At 57.7% G+C, this 20,787-nt stretch overlaps 1 protein-coding gene across 4 annotated transcripts; it reads right to left on the reverse strand.

Annotated features, from left to right (window-relative positions):
• Positions 1-1,342: 1,342 nt before the first annotated feature.
• ATP13A1 (ATPase 13A1) lies at positions 1,343-20,784 on the reverse strand. 4 transcript variants are annotated; one of them, XM_003817717.5, is made up of 26 exons: positions 19,411-20,784; positions 16,048-16,137; positions 15,751-15,941; positions 13,503-13,575; positions 13,161-13,316; positions 13,014-13,083; positions 12,827-12,933; positions 12,221-12,350; positions 12,045-12,100; positions 11,695-11,821; positions 11,483-11,620; positions 11,286-11,406; positions 10,708-10,865; positions 10,134-10,309; positions 9,949-10,059; positions 8,760-8,885; positions 7,854-7,962; positions 5,903-6,102; positions 5,729-5,825; positions 3,753-3,913; positions 3,568-3,682; positions 3,283-3,479; positions 2,350-2,492; positions 2,019-2,130; positions 1,792-1,935; positions 1,343-1,677 (listed from the first exon to the last, which is right to left on the reverse strand). In XM_003817717.5, the coding sequence occupies exons 1-26, from the start codon at positions 19,804-19,806 to the stop codon at positions 1,567-1,569; spliced, it is 3,615 nt and encodes a 1,204-aa protein (XP_003817765.3). In that variant the 5' UTR covers positions 19,807-20,784; the 3' UTR covers positions 1,343-1,566. The 4 variants fall into 4 exon arrangements, with proteins under 4 accessions (XP_003817765.3, XP_034800583.2, XP_008969217.3 ...); XM_034944692.3 differs by having other exon boundaries at positions 15,751-15,974; XM_008970969.4 differs by having other exon boundaries at positions 1,792-2,130.
• Positions 20,785-20,787: the final 3 nt, after the last annotated feature.

Genomic DNA, 20,787 nt, shown 5'->3' on the forward strand with positions numbered 1-20,787 from the left:
GCTACCCCAAATCCCACGGAGCCCCAGCCCCCTCCTCCCTGAATGGTTGCAGAGTCCACCTGTCCCAGGGGGCCTCTCCCAGGAGCTCCCACAACCCGCGACCCCGGTGATCCCCTTGCCCAGGTTGTCTCTCGGAGCCCTGAAACCACCTGGGCCTCACTGGAGCCATGGCGCCCCCTGGTGGAGGCCTGATATTCTGTCCGATTCCAACCAAAATTCTAATACTGGAGAACCCCTGGCCTGGGGGACGCCCCTTCCGTGACCCTCAAAGCTGGATCAGGCTCAAGGCCCCAATTACAGCACACCAGGGAGCAGCCCTTTCAGGTAGGGAGTGGAGGTTTGTCCAAAAGTACCAGCTCTGGGGTTGCCACAAGCCGCCTGTTATAAAAATGCTCCCACCCCCAGCACAGCGGAATTTTGGGGCTGGAAATAGACTTTAAAGTATGTTTATAACTTTGTGTCCAAAGGCTTTGGCTGTTAAGGAGGCAAGGATTCTCTGGCTCCGTGCTGCCTACTCTGCAGTTCTTGAGTTGTGATGAGTGAGTCCACTGAAAGGAGTAACACTATCGACCTAAGAGCCAAGCCAGGTTTCCAGGTCACATCCTGGCTGATGCTCAGCCAGAGCTCCCTGACTGTGACATGAGATGGTAGAGCAGCGCAGGCCCCCAAAGGGCATGACAGAGTCAGTACTTGTTTGTTTTTCTTTTGAGTTGGAGTCTCGCTCTGTTGCCCAGGCTGGAGTGCAGTGGCGTTATCTCGGCTCACTGCAAGCTCCACCTCCTGGGTTCACGCCATTCTCCTGCCTCAGCCTCCCGGGTAACTGGGACTACAGGCATCCGCCACCACGCCTGGCTAATTTTTTGTATTTTCAGTAGAGATGGGGTTTCACTGTGTTAGCCAGGATGGTCTCGATTTCCTGACCTTGTGATGGGCCCGCCTCGGCCTCCCAAAGTGCTGGGATTACAGGCTTGAGCCACCGGACAGAGTCAATACTTGTAATGATGCAGATCATATTCCTCAAGTCTCAGACACCACCCAAGAGAAAGGCATGCTGTTATGTATTATGGGAAAGAAAAAAATATCACACATCCTAAGGCTTCTCTCAGCACCTGAGTTGTTAAAATGTGAAAGAGACCTCAGAAATATGGGGGTGCTTGTTAAACTAGAAAATATGCACTGAATTATCTGGGCAGGGACAAGTCCATGTTCAAGTGCTGAAAGTGCCAGAGGGTTTCACCAACATCACACGCCTGTGGGGAGGGTGCTGGGACCTTCCTCAGTGACCCTCTGTCCCCGAGCCCCCAGCAAACACCGTGTGGCACAGACGAGGTGGAGGCAGGGCTTTTTAAAATCTCAGATGCTGCTTTATTTACCAAAGGTGCTGGCTTGGGGCTGGTTCTGCTGGCCAAGCCAGCGGATGGCTGTGGGGGTCCCAGCTCAGTCTTCCAAGGGCGAGACTGTACAGCCTTGCTGTGGGGGGTTGGGGGCAGGGTTCCCTCCCGGGGCCCTGGTGGGGTTCCCGCCCAGCGGCAGCCAGGGTGGGCAGTGGGTACCAGCACTGCCATCTCAGGAAGGCACTTTCAGCTTCGGGGTCCCCAGGAAGAACTGCAGGACGCGGTCGGCCAGGAGCGCCAGGCAGAAGTCCAGGAGCAGGACCTGGGCAATGACCAGCTTGAACTGTCGGGGCAGGGAGGGATGGTGAGCTGGAGACCTGCAGCCCAGCTCAGGGTCACTGCCATAGGAGGGACCCATCAAGCTGAGCCCCAGGGTCACCTCCACAGGGCCACTGACCTCCACAGGGATGTCCACGAGGCCAAATTGGCTGTTGAAGTCGGGCGAGGAGCCGAGGAGCAGGCCAATGATGGCCAGGAGTGAAACTGCCAGACTCCACACCAGGGGCTTGTTCTCGGGCAGGCTCTCCATGAAGGGCGGGCCCTGTGGGGATGAGGGACAGATGGCTTCATGGGGTGGGGCTGGGTGGGCAGACAGTGAATGTTCGGGCAGGGCCCAGGCCTTACTTTGTAATTGATGGCGAAGGTGGCCATCTGCATGGCCATGGCCATGATGTAGACGGTGCTGTTGACCAGGCTTGGCTCAAACTCCTTGTACAAGTCCACGAACTGCTCCTGCCTGCAAGGACACATGGGAGTCAGGGCCCCCTCTCCTGCTCCGGCTCACACACACTGTGTGGCTTCCTGCTGCCCTGGCACAGAGCTAGGGCTCTGCCTGGCCTAGTGCCCCTCCCTGGACACCCTGGACAACCCCCAGCCTCTCCTGCTGATGTCTGTGGAGTCATCCTCCTGCTATTCTCAGCTGCAGGGACATCACCTCCTCCAAGGCAGCACTTACTTCTCGGGGCTCCGGGCCTGGGCCTCACGGTACAGGTAGACAAGGCTCAGGAAGTGCACAAAGAACTGGAGCATGACGGTGAGGATGGTGTACAGGTTGAAGATGTTGGGCAGGGGCCGTTCTCGGGAGAGGGTCTTGAGGGGCTGCAGCAGCAAGGCGGGTGGGGGAGTCAGGATCTGGCTCACTTGGGGCCACCCTGCCCACATAGCAGGCAGTAACATCCCCTGCCTCCCGGGAGACCTTGTGTAGAGCCGCCACCAAATCCTGGGGAATTCCATGGGTCAGCACCAGTCCCCGGAGCCCTGCCTGCCTCTCACCCCTGAGCCCAGGGCTGCCTCCCTGGCCCTGGCTCCGCCATCCAGGCTCCCCATGGCAGCCACAGGGGCCTGAGAATCATGAAGCAGATCCTGCCCTCCCTGGAGCCCACGGGACAGGCACAGTCCCGCCCAGCCAATCTCCCACCCCCTCCAGCCACCGGGGCCTCCCTGCGTCAGCCCATGCCTGTTTGGGGCCTTTGTGTCCAGTCCCTGGCCGCTGGCCCCCCTGGTTCTTTACGCCTTGGCCTGAGTGTCGGTGTCGCACAGGCCTCCCCAGCTGTCCACCAGCCTGTCCTGTGTAGCCTATGACCCACTTAGTTGTTTTTTTACCTTCTTGATGATTGTTCCTTGCTTGTGGGGAACCCCACCTTGCTTGTGGCCCACCCCTGGGACCCCTACCTGTGGACAGGTGTGGACGCCAAGCTGTACCACCTGGAGGGGTCTGGGAGCCTCAGTCCGCACCTGCCCTGCCAGCATTTCCTGAGCCATCCCAGCTACAGCCCCCATCTCTGGGGCCCTGGGTCCTGTAACTTGGGGATGACAATTCCCGTGCCTATATCAGCCTGGCCCTGGCAGGCCCATGCATCCCTGGCCTTCCAGCACCTCTGGGGCCCACCTTGGAACGGGAGATGAAGAGGAAGCAGCCGGCCAGCAGCAGCCCCTGTAGGGTGGCCTGGAAGTCACTGAACTTGACTCCCTCCAGGTAGAGGACGCTCTGGCTGTAGGCCAGGATGAGGGCATTGAGCGCCAGGATCTTGAACATCTGTAGCGTGGTCACCAGCGTGCAGCGGCCCTGCTTGATCACGTGGCAGACTGCAGGGTGGTGGGGAGGCAGGTGTGGGTGTGGGTAGGGGTGCCAAGGGGGGAACGAAGGGAGGGGGAGCGGGGGCAGGCAACTCACTGCACTGGATGGATGAGAGCTTGGAGGTGAAGGGTGCTGCGATGCTGGCATCCCCCAGTTTCACAATGGGCGTACTCTCGTCCTCGAGGTCTCGCAGCACCTGGCTCAGGCGGTCCTGCAGGGTAGACAGCAGGCTGTCAGCCCTGGCCAGGATGGGGTGCAGCACCTCCCCTCTTGGGACTCACCCTCTGGGAGGTTGGCTGCTCCTCGGAGGAAGGGAGCCCCGACCGCTGCTTGGCTGTCCTGGAGGTGGCTCTGATGCCACTGTTGCTCAGAGTTGGGCTGTCCCGGGGCCGCCGTCGCCGCTCGACAACTCGCTCAGGGGCATTGGCCAAGAGCGCCACACCTGGGGGGCAGGAGGGTGTCAGACCCGGAGGAGCAGGCTCCACGGAGGGGAAGATTGCTGGCTTCAGAGCCACTGGTCCTGAAGTCCCCCAGCTGGCTCCCGTGAGGACAGTTCCCAGACTTCCCCATTTCACCTGACACCCTAAGGAGACCTCAGAGAGTGCCCGTGTTGCTTTCTACAAACTACTTTAAGAAAACAAACCACCAACAATAAACCCCCACAACAAATGAAATGAAAAAACACACAACACGAGATAGGTCAAAACTAAACTGATTTTGGCCGAGCGCAGTGGCTCACACCTGTTATCTCAGCACTTTGGAAGGCTGAGGTGGGCGGATCACCTGAGGTCAGGAGTTTGAGACCAGCCTGGCTGATACGGCGAAACCCCGTCTCTACTAAAAATACAAAAATTAGCCAGGAGTGGTGGCATGTGCCTGTAATTCCAGCTACTCGGGAGGCTGAGGCAGGAGAATCGCTTAAACCCGGAAGGCGGAGGTTGCAGTGAGATGAGATCACACCACCACACTCCAGCCTGGGCGACAGAGCGAGAAAGTCTCAAAATAAAACAAAACAACATAAACTGATTTCAAAAGAAATAGCCAAGGAGCATGATTCTAGGAGGCAAACAACACTCAATAAATGCTTTAGTAGATAAAAGCAGATAAATATTGGAAAAGCAAAAAAACCAACATAAGATTGATCTTTAAAATTCAATTTAACACCTGTGTTCTTGCAAAAAAAAAAAAAAAAAAAGAAAGAAAGAAAAAAAGGCCAGGTGAGGTGGCTCACACCTGTAATCCCAGCACTTTGGGAGGCCAACGCAGGCGCATCACCTGAAGTCAGGAGTTGGAGACCAGCCTGGCCAACATGGTGAAACCCCATCTCTACTAAAAATACAAAAATTAGATGGGCATGGTGGCTGGCACCTGTAATCCTAGCTACTTGGGAGGCTGAAGAAGGAGAATTGCTTGAACCCGGGAAGTAGAGGTTGCAGTGAGCTGAGACCGTGCTATTGCACTCCAGCCTGGGCTACAAGAGAGAAACTGTCTCAAAAAAAAAAAAAAAAAAAAAAAAAGGCAGGGTTCAGCGGGATGCAGTGGTTCACACCTGTAATCCTAGCACTTTGGGAGGCCAAGGCGGGTGGATCACTTGAGGTCAGGAATTGGAGACCATCCTGGCCAACATGGTGAAACCCCATCTCTACTAAAAATACAAAAATTAGCCAGGCATGGTGGCACGTGCCTGTAATCCCAGCTATTTGGGAGGCTGAGGCAGGAGAATCGCTTGAACCCGGGAGATGGAGGTTGCAGTGAGCCTAGATCGCGCCATTGTACTCCAGCCTGGGCGACAGAGCAAGGCTCCGTCAAAAAAAAAAAAAAAGACAGGGTCTTGCACTGTCACTTAGGTTAGAGTGGATCACACCACTGCCTTGAACTCCCAGACTCAAGTGATCCTCCCGCCTCAGCCTCCCAAAGCACTGGGATTCCAGGCAGGAGCCACAGTGCTCAGCCATCTGTGTGCTTTTGACAGAGATCTGGGGCTATGAACCATCTTCATGGCTTCAGCTCTGGGTTTTCTGAGTCACTCTCCCAACTTGTTGCCTCTCTCCTGGCCTCTGGCCTCCGCCCTGCTCTGTTCCTGGGATATTCGCATCCCTTCCTGCCCTCAAAGCCCCTGACCTTGCCACCCCCTCCCATCCTCACAGGAATTAGTGCCCCCGTGGCTGTCACCAAGGGCCAGGTCTGTCTTTCTAGCTCAGTGACATGTCCTCAACACCTCGTCCACAAACGAAATACCCTAGCCCACAGCACTCACCCACGTCAGCATGCTTCAGGGCGCCCACGTCGTTGGTGCCATCCCCACACATGAGGGTCACGTAGCCCAGCTCCTTCAGGCTGGTGATGACAAACTCCTGTATGGGCGGAGACAGGCTGAGCAGGGGCTGCGTGCCTACCTCTGTGCCCCTGACCCCTAGGGCTGTGCACATACCTTCTGCTTGGGGGCCACACGGGCGAACACCTGCACATGGGGGATGAGGCGGAGCAGCTGCTGGGGGTCGGTGGCCTGCAGGTGGGCCAAGCCGTCGCCTGTGAGGCACAGTGCGTACTCCAGGGCCAGTGCCTTTGGGGAGCCCCGGGCCAGGGGCAGCACGATGCTGCCGTCAATGGAGCGCCACTCGCACTGCCGGCCTGCGGGCAGCACCTAGGGTTAGGGCTGGGGGCTTGGCTGACCGGGCTCAGAAGCACCCTCCCTCCACTCGGACCCCAGCACCAGCCAGTCTCTCCTCTCTGGAGCCCGCACCTCCCTACCCACCCAGGTGACCCCCAGCCCTTCTCTGGGGACTCCACAAAGAATGTCCCTCAGGTGCACAGGGTGGAACCAAGAGCCTGGGGCCTGAGCTACTTGCCTGAGAGCCCGGGACACAGCCAGATTAGAACCTGGGCAGTCTGACCCCAGCTAAGCCATGCCCCCACCTCATGCAAGGCCCCCTAACCTGAAACACACAGAAGGGGGCTATTGCGCTCTCCTTGGGAAACCCCACACCAGGCCCTCACCTCATTTATCCCTGCGCCCGTGGCCTCTCTGAAATCCTGTTTTCTCGGGGCTGGGCCCCCTCCCAACTCTGACAGGGCCCCTGAGTTCTCAACATCTTCTTGCTCCACTTCCCCTTTCTTGCTGGCTGGCCCTGGCTTGGATGCTGGGCGCTGAGGATGGCCAAGGGCGGCCCGCCAGCCCTCCTGGCACTGCCTGCTCACCCTGGACCGTCTCAAGCTGAAGGGCAGCACACTTCCACCTGGCTTGTGCTGCAGCTGTTGCTAGACCAGCTTTGCTTGTCAATCAACAGTCCTGCTCATCTGCTCCATGCCACCTGCCCACAATCCCCAGGCCCTGGAAGACCCCGGTAGCTGGGGCTGGGACAGGGGGAGGCCTGCGACCAATAGAACAGAGGGAGGGCAGGGACCGAGTCCTCTGAGAGGTGGCCTGGAGGTTCCGGAAGCCGCTCTGGCCCAGACCTGTGAATGTTTGCTGCCGGCAGCCCTGTGGCAACACTGCTCCATGTGGTTCTTCTTAGGGCCCTGTCAACACTCATGCAGGTCCTGAACTGTGTGCGCCCACAGGGGCTTCACCTCTAGCTCTGGGGCAGGTATCTGGTAAGCCCCACACCTCTAGCTGGGAGGGGCTGGGTCTCTATGTCTGCCTCTTCATCAATCTGAATCCAGGGCATTGCTCAAAGAGGTCACCGGGGAGAGGTTGGAGCCTTGAGCTCTGGAATCAGGCTGTCTGGATTCCAATCCTTAGCCATGGATTGGAAGTGACCTGGGCAAGTGGGTTCACTTCTGAGCCTCTGTCCCTTCTCTACAAAGCAGGGGCCCCGAGAGCTGACCCAGCCAGCTTCCTCCTCCGTGGTGTGGGGCAGGCAAGCCACTCCGTGTGGTGCAGGATGGGGTGGAGGGACCAACGCAGTAACACGCACGGAGCGCTCCGCCTGGGGTCTGGTCAGGCTGAGCACTGGGCAAACTGTGCCATCAACTGTGGCTGAGGATGCCAGCAGTCCCTGTGCTCGGGAAGGGAGCACTCGGTACATGGGCAGCTTGCCGGGCCAAAGAGGGTGTGAAATGAGGATGACACTGAGGATGGGGAGTAAGCGTGGTAGGAGCAGTATCTGCCCATGAGTGCACAGGAAACCCGAGCTGGCAGTCAGACTATCGCCTCATTATGGTAAATAAACACCTACATGCCGCACATCCTGGGACCTGTGACCCAGTGAACGCTCACATGCTGTCCGAGGTGCCCAGTGGGCCAGGGCTGTGATTAGTGGTGCCAGGCATTTGAAGACACTGTGCTGCTGAGGCCTGGTACACAGGTGGGCTGTTGCGATGGGAGCTGCTCTTGGACTCAGGGTCCCCCTTCCCCACTGTGGGCCAGGCTAGGGCCTCACCTTTCTCGGAAGGAGGCTGCAGGATCAGCGTGTGGGCCTTTTCAATGAAGTGCAGCTCCTGGGCCACGTGGCATGCAGTGAGCGGGTTGTCTCCCGTGATCATGACCACCTTGGGTAAAGAGGGGCAGAGGCTCAGCAGGGCACCCTGGGGCCAAGCTCTAGGCCAGAGACAAGGCTGCCAAGTCTCCTTCTAAGGTAGGCCACAGTGGGAGATCCTGGGCCTCTAACCGAGATGCTGAATGGGCTTCCAAGGGCCACAATCCACCCCCACCCGGGTCATTTTACACAAATGACACGTGTATGTGTGTCCTTCTGAAGACACCCTTAGCTTGGATTTGCAATACAAATGAACAACCTGCCCCTGAGGTGGACCCTTTTGGCTTGGTAGCTGCCCATGGGGGTAATATTTCAGCAAAGAGGAGGACGGGACCATGACCTCTGGGCTTGGTGGGGACTAATCACATCACCCATGTGACCCAGGGCCATCATCCTCTGAGACGGCTCACTCACCCCTTACACCCTAAAAGACACCCTAAGTCCCAAAATAGAAAACACAAGCCACCAGAAGCCACCAGGACAGGCAGACAGTGCCCCCCACCCAACTCCCCAGCCTCAGCTTCCTTCTCTCCAGGATGGCGGTGGAACAGGGAAGTGGAGAGAAGTGCCCCCATCTTCCCATGATGCGGGGAGTGAAGGGAGTGGTCTGTGGAGGAGAGAGGAGTCAGCACAGGCGGGTCCCAGAGTGTCCTTGGGCCAGTGGCAACGTTAGCACCTGAGCTATGATCTTGCTCAGCTAAAACATGCAGCCTGTGAGACTTGGGTGCCCACCCCTACCACGAAGCTGTAATTGTCATCTCCTCGCCTCTATTTCCCATGCAGAGGGTGGAGCCGAGCACCGTCCCATACCCGGTGGGACGCATTCTGGATCTCCCGGATCACGGCCTTGGAGTCAGCCTTGAGCGGGCAGGAGACCACAATGAAGCCGACGAACTTGAGGCTGCACTCCAGGGCCTCCCGCTTGACCTCCCGGGCCTGTGGACAGACAGGGGCACCCTCACCATCTGTCCCTCCCTCTGCCCACACTCTGCATTTCCTGAGCTCTGACCATGCGCTGGGAGCCAAGGGGACAATGGAAGGCCCTGTTCCCGTAGTGGGCACATGCGAGGGTTGGGAGGGGAGAAATGCCAGGAGGGTACCAAGCACGCTTGAGGGGTGGGATCTGGCAGTGACTGGGGGGTCTGGGTCCCCCGAATGTGGCTCTATGTCCTGCTTGCGGACATGGGCACATCACAGAGTCCTTTGTGGCTCAGCTTCCAAGTCAATGAAGTAGGGACTCTCCCAGTAATGTTGGAGTTTAGCCATGAACTCTTACTCACTGGGGCTCCACCACATACCACAGACTGGGCACAGACCCCTGGCCTTAGGGAGCTCACACTGCACCAGGGGAGACGCATGATCAAGAAAGTCACAGAAATCGGAGTGCTGAGTGCCATGAGAGAGGAGGTGAGAATGGAATCCAGAGAGGGTGGAAAGGCCTCAGAAGTGGCCACTATGAAGGCGATGAGGACCTGTGTCACTGGGAAGGGGGCTCCAGGTGCAGGAACGGGGCAGAGCACGCAGGCTGTGAGCTGTGGCCTGGGCTCTGCACACAGCACTGCAACCTGAGGCTAAATTCTGGAAGGATCCGCAGCTGTAGGGTGCAAGCAGAAAGAACGAGAGCCCAGGAAGAAGCCAAGCGGCAGATGTGCCGGTGGTGGAGGCGGAGGGTGGGCTTTGTGGAGGATGGATGGGTGAGAGGGCTGAGGATGCCACCTAGCCCTGCCCAAGACCAGGGCAAAAGAGTAGAGCTCGGGACACACCACGACTGGGACAGGTAAGCCCTGCGTGTGCTCTGCGTGAGCCAGGACTGGGTGGGTCCCCACAGCAGTGGACAGACTGAGTGCCATTTGGAGTCTCCAAAGGTAGAAGCTGGAGGCGGGGCAAGGAGGACAAAATCACAACAATTCAACCTGGCACTGTGGGACACAGGAGGTGACTCAGGGAGGAGCTGACGGGCCAGGCACATGGTGAAGGTAGGGGGAGCCTGGGCCCGTACCTGCTGGTGAGTGAGGTGTCCCAGCTCCTTGTACCCCAGCGCCAGGACGCGGGCTCCTTCCCGGGAGATCTCGGTGTGGATGTGGTGGTAGTCAGGCGGGCACTGGGAGAACTGCAGGGAATGCAGGGGGATGTCACGGGCTGCCCCGCGCCCCCACCCCTTGCCCCAGGCTGGGGCCAGCTCACCATGGAGTGCAGAGTTTCGGGGGCCCCCTTCACAGCCGCGATGTAGCAGAGGTCGGTGGAGCCCAGCTTCTCATACGAGGCAAGCACGGACATTCGCTTCAGGGCACTGGCAAAATGAAAGCGCTGGTGAATTTTCAGCCCCTGAGTTTTAATACTTCGGGGGAATACTTTCTCATCTGGAAACAAATAAGTACGAGTCCTGAGGGGCTTTGCTCCAAAGAGGCAGCCAAGCCCCTACCTCTCACCCCGGCCTCCCCCACCTCCCTCCTGCCTCCCCCAGGGCCTGATCGGGGCTCTGGGCTAGAGCAGGTGTTGGTCCAGAGCTGGAAGACTTGGGCTTGGAGGACCCTGGCACTGTGGCTTCGGCCAGGGCAGGGCAGATTCCAACCCAGAGGGACACCCAAGGACGTGGCCTATCCTGGGTCTAAAGTGAGCCTCTGGCCACCCACCTCGGGGAGCATCAGAGCTGTAGGCCTGCCTGTCCCCAAGATCCTCTGAGGGGTGCAGCCCACCTGCCTAGGGTTGTGAGAGCCAGTGGCTCCCCCTTGCTGGGCCTGAGGCCCCAGCCCCTCACCTTTGGTCAGCGTCCAGTCCACGGCCGTCAGCATGGCCTTCTCTAGAGGGTCACCCACGAGGGTGCCGTCGTCCAGCTGCATGAGTGAGTGGCACGAGGCCAGGGCCCGGTGTGTTTCTACAGGGATGCTGGACACTGGGGTCACCTCCTTCCCGTCTCTGCAAGGTCGGGGAACAGCTGGTTACAGAGTGCAGGCGGGTAGGGCGAAGCTGCATCTCCACCAGCGGAAGGACCCCCAAGGCCATTCATTCCGTGCTTGTCACTGGGGTGGCTTGGGCGCCAACTGGGTCTTTATGAGACCCGCACCTGCTTCACAGATGCCCCCAGAAGCCAGGCATTGTGCCTGGGGGTCATGTGGTGCATGGCTGGTGTGGGATGTTCCAGGCCTGAGCTGAGCCCCCGTGCCGCTACCATGGCTGACACCCAGGACTTTGTGGGGAGCCCCTGGAAATGAACCCCTGAGGCAGGGCCTCTGACGGGCCCTCACTGCAAGGGCTTGGGGTGGATGGGCCACCTGTCTCTCGACTTCCCAGAAACCCCATCTGGGTGACCTTTGCTGCAGGGCCCCTGACGCTTACCTCAGCCCGGCCACACCGCGCACCACCAGGCTGTCACTGGTCAACGTCCCCGTCTTGTCAAAGCAGCACACCTCGACCTTGCCAGCAAAGGGGATCCGGAAGGGCTCTGTGCAGTACATGTCTAGAGGCGGGAGTGAGGTCAGGGGTCCTGCTTGGCCCCAGCCCACTCGGCACCCCATCCCATTTGACACACTCACAGAGCTTGGCTAGGGCGATGAGGGAGGTGTTGACGGCCAGGGACAGCTCGATGGGCAGCTCAGGAGGCACGACCGAGGTGAGGATCAGGGTGCACTCCAGAAACAGCTTGTAGCGGTTCCGGCTGGGGTCCTTGGTACCTGTGGAGACAGGGCCTGCCAGCCTGGAGCCTCGGAGGGTGGGCGCAGGGGACCACAGAGGCCATGGCGCTTACCTTCAATCCATACATAGGCAGCTGCAGCGATGGCAAACACCAGGAGGAAGAGGATGAAGATGAAGGTCTCCAGGTTGTTCGCAGTCACCCTCTTGACCCCGAAGAGGATGGTGCGCAGCAGCTTGCCCTGGAGGAATGAAGGAACAGCCTTTCTGCTGTCTGGACTCCCTCCAGCAGCTCAGGCCTGGAAGCGTGGGCCTGGTCTTGGGGTGGCCTCTGCACCCTGGCCCAGGTCCAGGGTCGTGCTGCCAGAGTCAGCCCGTGGGGCAGATGTTCTGGGGTCGGAAAGGGCTGATACCTTGGCTGTCCAACTGCCCTGGGGCCCGCCCTCCCCAGACCTGGCCCCGCACCTGGGATGTGTTGAATCCGGTCCGCAGGACGTAGGCCACGCACCCGCTGTCAACCGCTGGGGAGAGAAGCAGAGTCACCGTCATGCCTGTCTCCTCGTCCTGACTCCCTCATGATCAAGCAGACGGGCAAAGGGGGTGGAAGCCCAGATACCCCCAGACGTCCATGAGGCACCTACGCTTCAGGCCCGTGGTGGCTTTCTGTGGGGGGATGTGCTGCACCACCTTGGTGCCCCCGAAGATGACGTGCAGCCGGGAATCAGCCTGGAGGTCCAGCACCCGGTCTGGGCTGAGGTCTTCGATGGGCTCCTGGGGAGGAAGATCGTGAATCTGGATGGCCAGGCCTACCTTGCTTTCTTCTCCATCTGAGTTCCTGGACAGCTGGACCTTGACGCTGGAATGAGCCAGGGGGCTCCCCACCCGACCAATACATCCCACCCAGCTCCCGGATCCTCACCCTCACCCCATCCTGTCTTCTCCCCATTGCACTCACAGTGCCTGCTCTCTGGGGCCTGCACTTGGCCTCGTCTGGGACTCACCCCTCTGGGCTGCTCCCAGCCCACCTTGGTCTGACATCCCAGGGCACCAATGTACCCTGGATGCCCTTGGCTCTCTCACCTCCTTCCTCGCCCCCACCACCCGGCTCCCCAGTCCACAGAGCTCATCTGTGCCCACACTGCCTCCTCCGCCTGTGCCTGAGGGGGATCCCCGCCACCCGCTGGGCCTCCACCTCCTGGCCTGTTTCCTCCTGAACAGCTTGAGGATCCCCATCCTCCACCAAGTACCTTCATCTGTGGCACGGACTCCCCCGTGAGCATGGCCTCGTCTACGATGCAGCGGCCTCGCAGCAGAAGCACATCACATGGCACCAGGTTCTCCTGTGGGGAGCGGCCTGCAGGGCAGAGGCAGGAGGGTTGGCCAGAGGCCCTGAGGCTGGGGCTCCCACTGGGACTGAGCGGAACCCGGCCTCACCGATGGAGACGATGTCCCCTGGTACGATCTCATCACTGGCAATGGGCCTCCACTTGCGGCTTCGGTAGACCTGGGCGGGGCATGGGTGTCAGCACAGAAGCCGCACCTGTGCTGCACCCCCAACCTGGGTCTCCCTGGTAGCCACACCTGGATCATGTGGGGCTTGTTGCCCATCTTCCGGATCTCCGACATGTTCCGCATCTGCTGCTGCACCAGCGAGGCCTCGAACGCCACCAGCATGGATAGCGTGAAGACACTGTAGTACCAGTACTCATCCAGGCACCAGAGCCCCACACAGAACACCTGTGGGATACCAGCCTGTCTGTCCTTGCCCTACCCGCCCTGTTCCCATGAGCCCCTTCCACCCACCGGATCTGACATGTGAGGGTGGGGAGAGGCTTCCAGGTTTAGAAGTGGTGGGCAGGCTTGATCCGGTTAGGAAAGCCCCAAGGGAGGAAATGGGGAGATGGGCCAGAGCTGCTGCTTTACCTGAAATACAAAGAAGGGGGCTGTGGCTCTCTCCTTGAAAAGCTCCGAGAAGTCAGGCACCACCATCTCGGCCCTGCAAGAGACCAGGCCCCATCCTGTTCCCAGGGCAAGGCCTCTGGGGTATGGAGTCTCCACCCTGACCCCTCCAACCTGAGCATGGCAGGCCGCTCTCAAGAAACCAAGAGCCATATGTGGGCGTCGGGAGCCCTGGCGAGCTTCCAGATAGGAGGATCCATTTGACAGTGGCTCTCCCTCATCCTGGCTGAGCCTGGGGTAGACATGCTGCCCGCCCACAGCCCTCGGCTCTGCATAAAACAGATGAAGCTCCTGAATCTGCAATATGCTCTTCCTGGCAGCCTGGGGCTGGTGTCAGACGAGAGCCCGTCATCTGGTCGAGTGACACAGCAAGTAGAGAAGGAACCTCTGATTGAAGGATGGAGGCCCTGAAGCTACAGACATTAGAAGACACTGAGACCCAGCCCCACCAAAGCTGAGATTTTCTATGATTCCTGAATTAAAGCCCCAGAATGGGTCGAGTAGGGTGGTTCACGCCTGTAATCCCAGCATTTTGGGAGGCCGAGGCAGGAGGAGTGCTTGAGCCCAGGAGTCAGAGACTAGCCTGGGCAACACAGCAAGACCTTCTCTTTACAAAAAATTTAAAAATTAGCTGGGGGTGGTGGTGTGTGCCTGTGGTCCCAGCTATTTGGGAGGCTGAGGCAGGATGAATGCTTGAGCCCAGGAGTTCAAGGCTGCAGTGAGCCATGATCACGCCACTGCACTCTAGCCTGGGTAACAGAGTAAGACCCTGTCTCCAAAACAAAAACAAAAACAAAAACAAAAAAAAGGCTTGAGAATGCAAGGACTTGGGCCTAAGGGTGTGTTCTGCAGTACTCTGTGCCATAGTCCAATCTGATCAGGGCACCAGTCATGTCAACGAGGGTCATTCTCGCTCTGCCCTTTAACTGCATGGACGTCTTATGTACGGGATGTGAGAAGAGGAAACCAAAGAGCAACCCCACTGCTATCAAACAATAAGCCCTTCCCTTGTATCTTGCTGGGTACCTTTGCGTGAGTAAGAACAGCATGAAAGGGAACGTAGTTGCCACAGGCCATTAATGTGACTGGCCAACCTTGGGGTAGGGGAAGTCGCTAAATGTTTCTTATAAATCCTTGTATTAGATTGATAGTTGTAGTCAACATATTTGTAATCTCTGAACAGTGATTAAGTCAGGAAAGAGCTCCCTAGGTGTTCCGTGGGTTTCTGGGTTGAGGACCATCGTAACAAGGCCATGATGGGGTTTGGAGCCCAGTTCTCCGGCTCCCAGCCACGTGTCAGCATTTGCAGTTTTGGTGAAGATGAAGGGAGAGGGTGTGCACCACACATTGGCCATTGTACTCAGTACAAAAGGGCAGACATGGTCACGGTCTTCCATCACCATTCTGAAGCGCTGAGATGCGTAGACTCGAAACAGTGAGGAATGAAATGTTTAGGTTGGGTGCAGTGACTCATGCCTGTAATCCCAGCACTTTGGGATGTTGATTTAGGAGGACTGCTTGAGGCCAGGAGTTTGAGACAAGCCTGGGCAACACGCCGAGACCCCATCTCTACACAAATAAACATTTTAAAAGAATTTAAAATGAAGCTGTTGCTGAGGAGGGGCCACAGGCTAGACTCCTGTGAAGAACCTTACACTCAAGGTCTCACACCCCAGGGCACGGGCTTCCAGCTGCAGACCCTCTGGGGTTCCTGCCAGCAGGCAAGTTCAGGGGAGACTGGACTTAGAGCATGTTGCTCAAGCGGCATCACAGTCACCTAGGACATTTGGCTAAAAGGGCAGATTTGGCCGGGTGCAGTGGCTCACGCCTGTAATCCCAGCACTTTGGGAGGCCAACATGGGAGGATCACCTGAGGTCAGGAGTTCAAGACCAGCCTGGCCAACATGGTGAAACCCCCATCTCTACTAAAAATACAAAAATTAGCCAGGCGTGGTGGGGGGAGCCTGTATTCCCAGCTGCTTGGCAGGCTGAGGCAGGAGAATCACTTGAACCGGGGAGGCGGAGCTGAGATCGTGTCACTGCACTCCCGCCTGGGTGACAGAGCAAGACTCAGTCTCAAAAATAAAAAATAAAATAATAGTAAATAAATAAATAAAAGGGCAGATGCCTCTGTCCCGCTTCCTAGGCACCCTGAATCAGGAGGGGAGCAGGACAGAAAGGCAAAGGTGCTACAGGCTAATCAAGGACTCACTTGTTGCTCCCAAATTTCTTCTCAGCTGCTCGGATCTCTGAGTCTTCCTGGAAGCCTCTGTTGCTCTGATAGTATGAGAAGGTGTTTCCCACAGGAAAGGCCACGGGGAGAAACTGCTTCTTCTCCAGGGCATCGTAGGAATACTTGATCTTCTGGAATTCGAAGGACAGCACCTCAAGCCCGTCTTCGCCCTGCGGTAGAAGGTGTGTTTGCCACAGAGGCCCCTGACCTTGGGGTGTCAGCGCCTGGGAATCCCACTCAAGCCCCTCCTCCAGGAGCCCAGCAGGCAGTCCCTACCTCATTGCGGTGCAGGGCCACGAGCTCCGTGGAGCCATTGTTGGGGGTTGGCACCACCTTCACAAAGGTCGCTTTGCTGGGGTCGTACTCCTGACAGAGACAAAGAAAGCATTGTGGCTTAGCTCTTCTCAACCTACAGTTCCAAGACCCCCCCGGGAGGTTTTGGGTGCAGCAGCTCTATGGGTATATTCTGAAATGCCACTGGGCTCTGGTGCTGCCTCTGTCACTCCCTCGTCTGTCATCAGGACAAAGGAGACCATCTTGCTGTGCCTCTGGTGCCACACTTAAAGCTGGGAGCACAAGGCTGGGCACGGTGACTCACACCCATAATCCCAGCACTTTGGGAGGCCAAGGTGGGCGGATCACTTGAGATCAGGAGTTTGAGATCAGCCTGGCCAATGTGGCGAAACCCTGTCTCAACTAAAAATACACAAATGAGCCGGACATGGTGGTGCACACCTGTAATACCAGCTACTTAGGAGGCTGAGGCAGGAGAATCCCTTGAACTGGGAGGCGGAGGTTGCAGTGAACTGAGATTGCAACACTGCACTCCAGCCTGGGTGGTAGAGTGAGATCCTATCTCAATTAAAAAAAAAAAACCAGCCAGGCACAGTGGCTCGCACCTGTAATCCCAGCACTTTGGGAGGCCGAGGTGGGCGGATCACGACGTCAGGAGATTGAGACCATCCTGGCTAACACGGTGAAACCCCATCTCTACTAAAAACACAAAAAATTAGCTGGGCGTGGTGGCAGGCGTCTGTAGTCTCAGCTACTTGGGAGGCTGAGGCAGGAGAATGGCGTGCACCCAGGAGGCAGAGCTTGCAGTGAGCCGAGATTGCACCACTGCACTCCAGCCTGGGCGACAGGGCAGTACTCTGTCTCAAAATAAAAAGGCTGGGTGCAGTGGCTCACACCTGTAATCCCAGCACTTTGGGAGGCTGAGGCAGGGGGGATCACGAGGTCAGGAGTTTGAGACCAGCCTGGCCAATATGGTGAAACCCCGTCTCTACTAAAAATATAAAAATTAGCTGGGCATGGTGGCAGGCACCTGTAGTCTCAGCTACTCGGGAGGCTGAGGCAGAACAATCACTTGAACCTGGGAGGCGGAGGTTGCAGTGAGCCGAGATTGTGCCACTGCACTCCAGCCTGGGCAACAGAGCCAGACTAGACTCCATCTCAAAAACAAACAAACAAACAAAAAAACCCCCCAAAAAACAAAAACAAAAACAACAACAAAAAAAGCTGGGAAGCTGGGTGCACAGACAGCACCTAATGCCCAGGGCTCTGCTCTGCTGAAGGTGACATGAACTCAAATAGGAAGAACGCTGCCAGGCACCCACCCAGTACGTCCTCAATTCACGTGAGCCAAGCCCCCGCCCCATCACAGGCCCCCTGGCCTCCTGCTCAGCTCTGCCTCTTCCACCAACCCTGCTCACTACACTCCACAGCTCCACACGCACATGGGGCTCGATCGTGCCTCAGCAAAGGGCCTTGGCATGTGCTGTTTTCTCTGCCCGGAATACACAGTCACACAGCTCCCTTGCTGCCTCAGGCTTTTGCTGAAACATCACCTTCTCAGGAGCCCCTCCCTGGCTGCCCCATGTAAAGTTCCCGGCAATGTCCCATCCTGTCCTGATGTTAGATGTCATCTCTGTTTAGCATCAACTGCTGACTATGAGTTCTCCCTCCCAGTACCACCACAAAGGCAGGGGGATTTGCCTGTTTTGTTCACTGCTGTTTCCCCAGCACCTAAGACACAGAAATGTTGAATGGAACTCGTTCATTGCTCCCTGGATCCCGTGAGCCACATCCATCCCTCTGCGGCTCTGCTAGATCGAGCTGCATGGAGACGAGCTGCATGGAGATGGGGGGAGCACAATGATGACCCGCAGAAACAAAGCGCCACCGCACGGGTGGTTCATGGGCCTCCAAAGCAGGCAGCAAATAACAACAATCACATAACTACAAACATGACGTCACGGAAGAAAGGTACAAGAGGCTATACGCTGTGATGGCCCCAGGGCGGGCACTCTGCAGATATCATCTCCGCTTCTCAAGATGGCACCCAGTAGGTGTTAGTTACGGTTCTCAGTTTACAGAAGGGGGAAACTGAAACTCAGAGAGCAGAAGCGGCCCTTTCTGAGATCTGAATCAAACCCAGATCCACCTCTCCTGGCTGATGGCTGTTCAGCTCCTCCCACTTCTCCATCCCTGGAGAGGAAGTTAAGAGCTAAGCTGCTTAGCTGCAGGTCAAAAGGCAGCTGAAGTTTGAGCGGTGCCACAGTCCCCTTAACCCCTCCTTTATTTTGTCCCTCATTGGTGTCTTTCATTGTACTACCTCAAAGCTACCAAGTTGAGCTTCTCCCCTGGGATAGATAAGTCTTTTTGAAGGACAGAACAGGTTGTCTCTCAGGAGAGGAGAATGAGGATTCTACCCACATTCAGAGCCAGCCAGGGTGGGGGGCTTCTGTCTTTCTGTAGCCCTTGATGCTGTTCCCTTTTCCTCTTCCTGAGGCAAACACACTCCTGGAATCAGAGGAGAAGCTTCCTGATATACCTCAGTGTCCATGGCTCCAAACCTGCTGGTGTCACCTGAGGCAGGCCCAGAGAGAGATGGCACAGTCACTGCTTCAGGCCCAGGGAAGCTCACAGTCACCAACTCCTCCGACGACACTTGGTCACTCAGAACTCTAAACTGTGGGTCAGGAGCGCGACCTTGCTTGCTGTTGTATCCCCAGCAGAACTCAGTATCACCACCCTCATTTTGCGGAAAGACATCATGTAAATGACTCGCTCATAAACACCTCTGCCTCTCTTCAACACTGTAATTAACTGCATTTCATGCTCCTTTCCATCACAGTATGGAAGACCACTAAGCACTGGACAGCAAGACTTGGTTCAGTCTAAGAACCAACTAAGCTTCATAGATGGGGGAAACCTATCCCAGTGGTCTCGCCTTACACTTTGAAAACCAAGGTAGGAGACAGATGAGATGGAAGGTAGGGCCGTTTCCAGAACAAGAGTAGTCGCTAATATGGGAACTAGTATAAACAACTCCTACCTGACCTGGGCGACGTATGCTGGGCCCTGCGCTAAGCCTTTTACAAGTACTACATCACTGAATCTAAATGACCATAACAGGGAGGACTTCAGAAAAAGGAAATAACCCGCACCAGGCATGCACAGCAAGTCAGCAGCGGGGTCATGATTAAGCCTGCGCCAAAGTCAAGAGGGTGCCCCTGGGAACTCAGGCCAGGCAGATGAGTGGCCCAGGTCGCGATGGTGACCGACAGGAAGGCCGCAGCTGGGACCCACGGCGAGGCTCGACCGTGCTGGGGGTCGGGCTCGCGCGTACACACTTACCGGGGTGCAGGTGAGCGCGCAATGCGCGTGCACAGACCAATGCCCCGAGAGGACAGTGAGCGCGTGCGCGAGGCAGATGGTGGCAAGCACGAGCAGCGCGGCTTCGGGGATCTGCACCCAACTGCTGCCCCAGCCCCAGCAGCCAGCGGCTGCGGCACCCAACCAGGCCGGGTAAAGCAGCCCGGCGAATGGCAGCACCGTGAGGCGCCGCAACAGCGCCAACCGCCGGTACGGCCACACGGCAGCCACCAGCTCGTCACCGTTCGCTATGAGCGCCGGGCCGGCGGCAAGGAGCGCGCGCGGCTGCGGCCCGGGCTTGGGCTGCCCGTCAGGCCGGGCCCCGCAAGGCCGGGCCCCGCAGGGCACCGCGTTGCCCACCGCCGCCGCTGCCGCCATCTTTCCTAGCGCCGCGCTCACTTCCGGGCAGAGGAACGCCTCACTTCCGAAGTTTTACTTCCGGTAAGCCCTGAGCGCCGCCATGGCAGCCTGGACTAGAAAGAGCCAGGGCAACAGAACAGGCTGGCCCCGGCAGGGACTACTTCGGGTGCCGCCATGACAGGCTGTGGCCGGAAGAAGAGGCTGGGCGTCGCCATGACAGAGAGAGACTGGAAGACCTAACGGTGCCTGCCTCCGCTGCCACGCCGGACTGAGACCGGAAAAGACAAGGCCGGCAAGGCGGGCTGGGCGCCACCATGACAACCTGAACCAAAAAAAGCGAGCCCTCCTCCTTGACTACACCAGCACCACCTGTCACCAGGGGCGAAGCCTAGACCCTGCGGAGGCGGGGTCGGGAGCTCCGGAGTTCAGGAGGCGGGGCCCGGTGCGGGGGCGGGGCTTGTGAGGGGCGGGGTCGGGGACCGACCCGGAACACAACCACACCGGACAAGAGCCTTAATGTGATAGATAAGAATTACAAATACTAGCCGGGCGCGGTGGCTCACGCCTGTAATCCCAACACTTTGGGAGGCGAGGCGGGCGGATCACCTGAGGTCAGGAGTTCAAGACCCAACATGGTGAAACCACGTCTCCACTAAAAATACAAAAATTAGCCGGGCGTGGTGGCACATGCCTGTAATCCCAGCTACTCGGGAGGATGAGGCAGGAGAATTGCTTGAGCCCGGGAGACGGAGGTTGCAGTGAGCCAAGATTGCTCCACTGCACTTCAGCCTGGCCAACAGAGCAAGACTGTCTCAAAAAAGAAAAATGAATTACAAAAACCACTTTAGGCCGGGCGCGGTGGCTCACGCCTGTAATCCCAGCACTTTGGGAGGCCGAGGCAGGCGGATCACGAGGTCAGGAGATCGAGACCATCCTGGCTAACGCGGTGAAACCCCGTCTCCACTAAAAATACAAAAAAAAAAAAAAAAAAAAAAAAAA

Source organism: Pan paniscus, chromosome 20 (genome assembly GCF_029289425.2).
Source record: "Pan paniscus chromosome 20, NHGRI_mPanPan1-v2.0_pri, whole genome shotgun sequence".
In the NCBI taxonomy this organism is placed as follows: domain Eukaryota; kingdom Metazoa; phylum Chordata; class Mammalia; order Primates; family Hominidae; genus Pan; species Pan paniscus.